Source organism: Xyrauchen texanus, chromosome 36, assembly GCF_025860055.1.
Source record: "Xyrauchen texanus isolate HMW12.3.18 chromosome 36, RBS_HiC_50CHRs, whole genome shotgun sequence".
Taxonomy (NCBI): domain Eukaryota; kingdom Metazoa; phylum Chordata; class Actinopteri; order Cypriniformes; family Catostomidae; genus Xyrauchen; species Xyrauchen texanus.
Window position 1 is genome coordinate 806,061 of NC_068311.1, and position 10,000 is coordinate 816,060.

A 10,000-nucleotide genomic window follows, 5' to 3' on the forward strand; every position below is an offset into this window, starting at 1 on the left:
GTGTTCCTCTGTGTGTTCCTCTATGTGTTCCTCTATGTGTTCCTCTATGTGTTCCTGTGTGTTCCTCTGTGTGTTCCTCTATGTGTTCCTCTCTGTGTTCCTCTGTGTTCCTCTTGTGTTCCTCTCTGTGTTCCTCTATGTGTTCCTCTGTGTTCCTCTATGTGTTCCTCTATGTGTTCCTCTATGTGTTCCTCAGTGTGTTCCTCTGTGTTCCTCTATGTGTTCCTCTGTGTTCCTCTATGTTCCTCTATGTGTTCTTCTATGTGTTCCTCTATGTTCCTCTGTGTGTTCCTCTATGTTCCTCTGTGTGTTCCTCGGTGTGTTCCTCTATGTGTTCCTCTATGTGTTCCTCTGTGTTCCTCTATGTTCCTCTATGTGTTCCTCTGTGTGTTCCTCTCTGTTCCTCTCTGTGTTCCTCTGTGTTCCTCTGTGTTCCTCTATGTGTTCCTCTGTGTTCCTCTATGTTCCTCTATGTGTTCCTCTGTGTGTTCCTCTGTGTGTTCCTCTCTGTTCCTCTCTGTGTTCCTCTGTGTTCCACTCTGTTCCTCTATGTGTTCCTCTGTATGCCTCTATGTGTTCCTCTATGAAACATGTGGTTCATTTCATTGTGTTTTCATATATTGCAAGACCGTTTGTTGTCTAACATTGTTTTTTATTTTGTAAAATATAATTTTCACCTTGTCAGAATAAGATGTTATGGTTACTGATAGTGGCACCTGGTGGCCGAGTTTGGAACCACATGATAATTTAAAAGAAAAATTCTATTTTCTGTTGCCACTGAAGAATATTTTTACAGAAAAACTCATTTTCAAAGAGGAAAAAAAATATTTTCAGAGAAAAAAATTTAAAAAGAAAAATTTAGGGGGAAAATTCAAAGGAAAAAAACTAAAATAGAAACAAAAGCTGACAAAATAGGAAAAACATCTGAGAAAAATCATTTTCAAAGAAAAATTTAAAGAGAATGAAAAATTCAGTGAAAAATTATTCAGTGAAAAATTATTCAGACAAAAAAAAGACAAAATAATTTCAGAGAAAAAAATTAAAAGAAAATTCAGAGTGAAAAAAAATTCAAGAAAAAAAAAATGCCAAGATTAAGAAATTTTATAAGAGTATAAAAATTCAGAGAAAATTTTTTTCAGAGAAAAAGAGAAATAAAACCAGTCAAAAACATTCAGACAAAAAAAGGTAATAAAAAACTAGAGAAACAAAATCTGACAAAATAATAATAAAGAGAATTTTCAAAGAAAAAAATCAAAGAAAGAAAAATTCAGAGTGAAATAAATTTTAAGAGAAAATAAAATAGAGAAACAATCTCAGAAAAAAAAATAATAAGACAAAAAATCTGAAAAAAATTCGGAGAGAATAAAACTTCAGAGAAAAATTATTTCAGTGAAAAGAACATTTCAGAAAAAAATCTTCATAAGAAAAACAAAATATGGAATAAAAAACATTCCATAGAAAAAGTGTTTTTCCTGAGAATAAAAGGCGGGACAGAATGAGGAAGGCTCTGTTCACTAGATTTATATGTTCCTCTGCAGTTCAGGGCTTCCGTACAACATCATAAAACCTTGTTCTTCACACGAATGAGTCGATGAGACACTGAAACTCTTTCTGTTGACTATTTACAATAATAGCAGAGAGTAAACGTCTCTGTTGGGATTATTTAACAGTGTCTTTAATATCAGCACGGGACGTTTTGCATGTATGTTTCAATTCTTCTAAATATTCGTTTCAACTTCATTTGCCACATTATATCGTTTTGCCATTTTTACTGTTAAACTTGTTTTAAGTTAATATTTGTGTTTGACTGTCCTATTTATGTTTTTTTTTTCTCATAATAAAAACTCATATCTAATGTCCTCCTATCGTGTCCTCGCGTCCTGTGCGGGAAATGCATCTCAAATGGAATTATATACCTCTTATATACATGACATGTCGAATGAAGTGACACAAGGGCTCTTCCTCGAGAGCCTCGTGTACCGCTGAACTTGAGAAATGGCCAATGAGAAATTGGCAGACGCCCCTCGGACAGACGGGTATAAAGGGAAGCGGGCGTGCAACAGCAAGCTGAGTCTCACTACTGGTCATAAGAGCTGCCTCGCGTTCCTGGGCTGCGATCACACGCAGGCAGCGTTTTATGAATGGTTAATTTTCTCAGTGCGAGAACATAGCCATGGCAAGGTTACGCGCCTCCTTCCTATGGGATTGGGGCCAGCGCGGCTGGTGATGAAGGCGATTTGGGGCATACAGCGAGCTCTGTTTCGCCGGGTAAATCCCCATGAACCACCCGGCCCCCCAGCACGCTCGTTTGCTTCCGTTCAGGCTCGAGGTGAGGGCGGATTGCCTCATGGCCAGTCTGTTTACTCTCTCGGACCCCTCGAGTTGGATGATGATTTGTCTGATGCTGATGACTCGTCTGTGCTGCCACCTTCGGGTCTGCTCGCCCAGTCTGAGGCTGACGCACGGATGTCCGCTGTGCTTTCCCAGGCTGAGCGCGAGGCTGGACTGGAAACTTCCATCCACCCCCTCACCCCTCACGGCTAGTTGATAGGTTCCTCGGGTCAGGACGGCCCTCATAGCCACGCCTCAGCATGGTCCGCACCCGTTTGCCCACCGAGGGCATTCCCCTGCGTCCAAGCAACAGGCAGCTCCACCTCAACCCGGCCCAGCTCTCAGCCCCAGCATCGAGCACCTCGCAGGCAGCGCATGCCCCCCGTCTCCAGGACTTCCTCTAGGACCTGAAAGGCTCCTAAGCACTCCTGAGACGGAAGACCCAGGGAGTCGTTCGCTCCAGAGCTGGTACCAAGACCACTCCGTTCCCCGGTGGAGGGCCGGCAGAAAAATCCTTGTTTTTCCACATTGTTAATAAAAGACCGATTTCCCCACTTCCTGGGTCATCCAGCCAGTGTGTGCCATTCTCACGGCGCCCCAGCTCCAAAATCATACAGTCCCGGTTCTCCGGACGCAGTCACCTCGCCTCCGGACCCGTGACTGCCCAGCCCCAGCAGGCCAGTGCTGACGAGTTCCGAAGATGCCTTTTTAGGACCTCTTCCTCAGTCTCTAACCTGCCCCCTTCCGGGAGCGCGGAGCAAGGTAAGTGCTTTGAGTCTTTTCTCAGCACCCAAGCCTCGTGACACGCTTTTGCCTCCCGATGCGCTATTTCCTCCTCCCCCCTGCCTCACTCTCTCTTCGAGCCCAGCACGGCGGTTCCTCTAAAACAATTCCAGAGGCTCCTGGGGCATATGGCATCCTCAGCTGCGGTCGCGTTGCTCAGGTTGATGCATATGAGACCACTAAAGCACTGGCTTCAGACTTGAGTCCCGAGATGGGCATTGCACCATGGCACATACCGTGTGTTAATCACCCCCTCTTGCCATCAGACTTTCAACCCTTGGACAGACCTCTGTTTTCTGCAGACTGGTGTCCCCCTATAGCAGGTGTCCAGACGTGTCGTGGTCATCACAGACGCCTCTCAACTGGGTTGGGGCACCGTGTGCAATGGGCACGCTGCCGCTGGCTCCTGGATAGGGCCCTGGCTGCATTGGCACATCAACTGCCTGGAGTTGCTGGCTGAATTCCTTGCCCTGCTGAGGTTTCTCCCGCCGATCCGAGGCAAGCACATCTTGATCCATTGAAGGTGTATGTAGCTGCTATCGCAGCCCACCACGACGCAGTGGGCGGCAAGTCCTTGGGTCACTCAGTGGTCCTTTTGGGCCTTCAGAGACCCCCCTTCGATTTAGTTGGGCTCAAGACCCTCTCCTTGAAGACAGCCCTCCTGATAGCGCTAGCTTCCATCAAGAGGGTTGGGGACCTGCAAGCGTTCTCTCTCATCGACACTTGCCTGGAGTTCGGTCCGGCACATACTCATGTTATCCTGAGACCGTGACCGGTCTACGTGCCCAAGGTTCCTACGACCCCCTTTAGGGACCAGGTTGTGAACCTGCAAGCAAGCTGCCCTAGGAGGAGGCAGACCCAGCCTTTTCGTTGCTGTGTCCGGTACATGCTTTGTGCATCTATTTGGACCACATGCAGAGCTGTAGATGCTTCGGCGGACAGCGGAAAGGGAACGCTGTCTTCAAACTGAGACTGCCCGCTGGGTCGTCGATGCCATTTCCTTGGCCTTTCTCAGGCCGTGCCCACCCCCTGCGGGTTCGAGCACACTCGATGAGAAGTGTGGCATCCTCATGGGCACTGGCCAACGGCACCTCCCTAGCAGACATCTGCAGAGCAGCGGGCTGGGCAACACCGATACCTTTTGCGAGATTTTACAATCTCAGGGTTGAGTCGGTCTCGTCTCGTGTTTTGCCAGGTCCGAGCCGGTAGAACTCGGTAATGCTTGCACCTAGTGCCCTTCACCAAGTTGATCCAGTGCACTTTCTCTCCCAAGCTATCCACACGTTGCTTCCTTCCTAGCCTTCTGGCCTACGAATTCAGCGAAGCAATTTGCGACCAGACCCAATACGAGCCACAATTGTTCTGTACTGAGGTAGGGCTTTACAGGCTCCCTCTAGTCTTGGCAGGATGTGGCCTCCGCAGGGTCTTTTCCCCCTGAAAGAATAGGATCGAGAAAGACCGCCTTAACCGACGCATTTCATAGCGTTAAGATAGCCCCAGCCATTTCACACTCTATGTGAGAGACATAGAGACAGAAAAGGTCTTGGCTGCCGGGCTTGCTTCCATTCTGGTCATGTAGCACCTGTTCCCCCCCTCAGGGGTGCTGGGAACCTAAGGTCTCTATATGACACCTTTTCTGGGGGCGTTGGGGAGGCTTACGTGTAGCCGACATAGTTGCTTCTAGCAAGTTCACGTAACACGGGCTAGTGCATGGCGCTTTTGAACGGGATCCCTTGTGTCACTTCATTCGACACAGCGTTACTGTTGTAACCTCATTCCCTGAGGGAGGGAACAAGACGTTGTGTTCCCTTTGCCACGACACTAGACCTACCACTGTAACCAGCTGTACCTTATTCTCGGCTCCTCAGTTTATAAACCTGACTGACACGCCCGCTTCCCTTTATACCCGTATGTCCAGGGGCGGGACATGCAAATTCTGTCTGCCGATTTCTCATTGGCCTTTTCTCAAGTTCAGAGGTACGCGAGGCTCCCAAGGAAGACCCCTTGTGTCACTTCATTCAAAACAACGTCTCATTCCCACCCTCAGAGAACGGAGGTTACAGCAGTAACCGTGACTGTTATCAGATGTTCAGATTATCGTTCGGTGCATCTCACAGAGGTGATGAGAGGACACAGTTAATTTGGGAATGCCACTGAAACAGGAAATCTTTAAAAACACCTTCAGAGCTTAAAGGGTTAAAACATGACAAACGTCGTCTTGTCATCCTGTTTGTTCCAGTCATAGAAGTAAAAACACACAAACACAAATGGACACTTTGGTTTCTAATTACGAATTTCTAATTACAACCAATGCTGAAATATTCAGTGTGTGTGTTGATCTGAATCAGACGCTCTGAGATTTTATTGATCTTTATTTGATTTTTTTATGGTTTATATACACAGCAGAAGTATTCATGAAACATGGCGTGCATTGGAGCCGAGAAACTACAGCATATTTATATTATTATTTACAAAACACTTTCATAATTTTTTAAAATGCTAGCTTTAAAAAATCATCTGACAATCCCAACATTTTTTATTTATTTACTTCCCCTTAAATGAACTAGAAGTGGTTTAACTATGCTTGTGTTGGGGGTCACACACACACACTCGCACACTCTCGTACACACACACAGACACACATACACACACACACACTCTCACACACACACTCTCACACACACACTCACAGAAACACATACACACACACACACACACTCTCGTACACACACACAGACACACATACACACACACTCTCACACACACACTCACAGAAACACATATACACACACACACACACATACACACACATAGCACATTCATACACACTCACACACACACACACACACACACTCTCACACACACACACACACACACACTCACTCTCACACACTCACAGATACACATATACACACACACACTCTCACACACAGACACACACATAGACATTCATACACACTCTCACACACACACACTCTCATACACTCTCATACACACACACACACTCACATACACACTACACATACACTCACATACACACTAACATACACACACGCACACACTCACATACACACTAACATACACACACACACACACTCACATACACACTAACATACACACACGCACACACTCACATACACACTAACATACACACACACACTAACATACACACAAGCTGTTTGAAGGTCTGCGACTGAAGTCAACATGATTTGATAGTTTTGTGTCTGTAATGTGTTTCCGAGTGAAACCGGATGTTCAGTTTGATCAGTTGGATGTGTGACGTGGGATTATCATGAGTTCCTCTGAAAGGTTTTCTTGAGAAAAACGTCCTAAAGCTTGTCTGGACTCAACAGCGACACGTATTTCACTAAATCAAGAATTAATTTAATTAATTGAGGTTTAAAGGCAGAAATGTGACGTTTATAATTTAATTTTGATTCTGATGTTAAATCTCGAGTATTATTTGAGCTGTAAATTGTCTCTGTCTTCACACAGATGTGGTTATTAAGTGATTTAATGACAGTAAAATCATGTTAACACACATATTGTTTATGTCTTGTGTCTATACTTGTGAAAGGTTACACATTGGCCTCTTTCACTTCCATTGATTTTGTGGCAATCAACATTATGAATCCGGAATATTCCTAAATACTGTACAGATGTGTCAGTAACATCTGCAGGAATCAGATCTGATCAACACATAAAACATGATGAAATGGGCAATAGATACACACACAGACACACACACACAGACACATACACACACACACACACACATATTTACTCTAAATACATACACACACACACACACACACACTGACACACAAACACACTCACACACATATACACACACACACACACACACATATTTACTCTAAATACATACACACACACACACTGACACACAAACACACTCACACACACATATACACACACATACTGTACTCACATACACATATATACTGTACACACACATATACATACACACATACACACACATACATATTTACTCTACATACACACACACACACACACACACACACACACACAGTATGTCAATAAATTAAAGGAGTCCAGCTCTAAGCAAAATAAGAGAGAAAAGTTTGACTAGTAGATGTTGTGACAGACACACAGAGTCTCTAGAAGAGGTTGGTCTTGATTGTGTTCGGTTTCCTGTGGAATGAAGACAGAACTCCTGCAAACGGGCCGGACGCCATACTGTCCGCAGGCTGCCAGGCTTTCAGCAGGTCCGGGCTCGGGGCGGCACCAGGGGTCAGACCGCCCGCTCCGGTGGAGCCGATGCTGGGCCACGGCGAGGTCTTGAGCCCCTGATGGATGGAGGGTGAGATGGAGGTGTTGGTGAAGGCGGCCGAAGACCCCGAGACCGGGCTGGGACTGAGGCTGCTCGCCCCGGGACTCCCCATGTTTCCAGAACTGGGCAGAGACGCCGTGCTGTCGGGCGTCGGGCTGCAGGTGGACTCTTTAGACTCATCATCCTCTGATGAAGAGCGGTTCTCTCCAGATTTCTTTCCGCCGGAGGTGTTGCCGGCGTTTCCTTTAGAGTTGGCGGCACGTTCCTGTTTACGGAATTTGGCCCGTCTGTTCTGGAACCACACCTGAGGAAGAGCGGCACAGGTGTGTGTTACATATCTGATGATAATGTCACACTTTAGATTACAGATTCATCTTGCTTAATGTTCATTTCTACATATAGAAACTTGCAATGGACAATTGTTTTAATACATTTACATTAACCAGGATTAATAAATGCAACTTAATTATTCATGACATCTAATGCATTTATAATGAGATTAATGTTCAAATAAATGAAATCGAGTTGAGACCAGGATCAGAAATGAACCAGTGCATGCCGCAAATATTGTATATTAATATATATTTTAAATTGTATTAAATGTATAAGTTATAAAAATGTTTTCTAAAAGCCTTAATCATGTTATGATATCATTATTATTTATAGCCTCTTTATTATTCATGTTCTCAGAACATTGTCCAAACGTTGCATTGTGGTTTTTCTGAACCCTACAGCAGAACGTTATAAGAATGTTCCATTAACGTTTTATTTACAACATTCATTCCAAATAATAATGAATGGAACATTTGGAACATTCCCTGAAACTTCTGGCGGGATAAAAGTTCCAATTTAGAATTTAGAATTTTCATTCATTTAATTGATATAAATTGACACTGTCTGTATTTAATTTGGTAATAAGCCCCTAAAAATACATTTAAAAAATAGAAACATAAAATAGAAGTTAATTTCTGATTCCACCTGAGACAAAATCCCGGTTGAAATATAAAAACAGGTCAAACAATTAAAAACGTGTATAAAATGTTTAAGATCATTTTTGATTGAGTTTAATGAATGTTAATAATTATATGTGCATGTTTATATTATGATGATGTCACCTGTACTCTGGCCTCCGTGAGGTCGATCTTCAGCGCGAGCTCTTCTCGGGTGTAAATATCCGGGTAATGAGTCTCCGCGAACACCCGCTCCAGCTCTTTCAGCTGAGAGCTTGTGAAGGTCGTGCGGATCCGCCGCTGCTTCCGTTTCTCGTTCAGACCGGACGGGTCCGAGAAGAACTTGTACGGAACTGAAATAAAATGAATTACGATACATTCATTACAGACAGGATATTTTTGATAGTGTTTTAAAATAGTAAAAAATAATAATAAAAAAATATATATATTGTTTATTTCGTTTAGAAAAATGGAGAATTGAAGAATAATACAAATATATAAATAGTATTTCGTTGATGTTGAAAATTCATGTTTCTACAATGTAAAAATAACTAAAGGAAAAAATAAAAATAATCGTTAAAATACAGTAAAAACACAAAAGATTGAAATAAAAGCCATAAAATGAATTAATTCGATACGTTTTGCACGTTAAATGTTTTGTGATACATAGAAATGTATATAAAGAATTCGTTTTAAGCAAATCGAATTTATTTGTCGCTCCTTTTCCGTCGCATAATTTCTTTGAATTTGTATTTGGCAATCGATCGATGAACCGTAATGAAATTAATCACTTTTAATTAATTTTCTTAAATTATCCTGTATGAAATTACATTCTAGAGTATTGTTGAAATGTGCAAGTGCAAATAGTGTTTCTTCGGATGTTCCTCATTTGTAAATCACTTTGGAATAAAAATAAAATGTAAAGAAATAAATTAATGCAAAATAAAATTGAACTGAAGCGATTAAAAACCGCGTATTTAAATTATATCGAGGCGTTTTAACATTCGCGTTCAGTCCGTTTATTAGCAACATTTATAACGAGTTTATGTGTCTGTGTGTTGTCTGTGAGTTGTCTGTGTGTTGTCGGGTGTACCTGTGGAGTAGGGCGCCGGCTGGTGTTCTCTCAGCGCGCCCAGGGTGCAGCTGGCCGAGGCGAGCGGCGCGCATCCCGGGTTTGACGCGAAGCTGCTCCGGATCGGGTTGTACTGGAAGGTGTTCGCCTGACTGCACGAGTTAAAGTCCGCGTACGCCGACGCCTCCATCGCCGCCATGCACGAGTCATACGTGTTCAGATACGAGTAATCCATTTTGTACATGTGGAGAGCGGATGGAGACGCAGGTGCTCCGGATTCGGGCTGCTGTCAGCGGTGCGGTAACGCGACGGAACGACGCGCAGGTGGGTTCTGTGAACGGTGTCCGTTATGAGTCCAGTGTCCCTCTCAATTCCAGCAGAACTGCAGGTTGTTTTGGTCTCTGTGGCGGTTTGTCCACGCGCAGTATCCAGAGTCTCTCAAGCGGCCGTGTGTGCGTCCGGTGCCGGTGTGCCGGTGCTCTGCTGCGCCCGGGCGGTTCTCGGCGTGTTTATAATAAAGTTGCTGTCCGGGAGACAATGGCGAGGCGGTGG

General features: G+C 44.0%; 2 protein-coding genes across 2 annotated transcripts in view; one reads left to right on the forward strand and one right to left on the reverse strand.

The window, feature by feature from the left end:
• Positions 1-6,909, forward strand: part of LOC127630211 (keratin-associated protein 10-3-like) — an 8,562-nt gene extending 1,653 nt beyond the window's left edge. Inside the window, 2 exon segments of the mRNA XM_052107690.1 lie at positions 1-62; positions 64-6,909. The exon segment at positions 1-62 is cut by the window's left edge and continues 1,653 nt beyond it. Coding sequence (XP_051963650.1) covers positions 1-62; positions 64-663 — 662 coding nt within the window. The 3' untranslated portion in view covers positions 664-6,909.
• A 344-nt stretch (positions 6,910-7,253) lies between these two features.
• Positions 7,254-9,851, reverse strand: phox2a (paired like homeobox 2A). The gene is made up of 3 exons (XM_052107694.1): positions 9,470-9,851; positions 8,542-8,729; positions 7,254-7,730 (listed from the first exon to the last, which is right to left on the reverse strand). The coding sequence occupies exons 1-3, from the start codon at positions 9,690-9,692 to the stop codon at positions 7,254-7,256; spliced, it is 888 nt and encodes a 295-aa protein (XP_051963654.1). The 5' UTR covers positions 9,693-9,851.
• Positions 9,852-10,000: the final 149 nt, after the last annotated feature.

Bases quoted from the DNA above. Each gene is read 5' to 3' on its own strand.
- phox2a (XM_052107694.1), bottom strand. From the start codon at position 9,692: ATGTACAAAATGGATTACTCGTATCTGAACACGTATGACTCGTGCATG. The intron at 8,730-9,469 runs GTACACCCGACA...ATTTTATTTCAG, and splicing joins GCCGGCGCCCTACTCCACAG to TTCCGTACAAGTTCTTCTCG. The intron at 7,731-8,541 runs GTGACATCATCA...GCTCTTCCTCAG, and splicing joins TCACGGAGGCCAGAGTACAG to GTGTGGTTCCAGAACAGACG.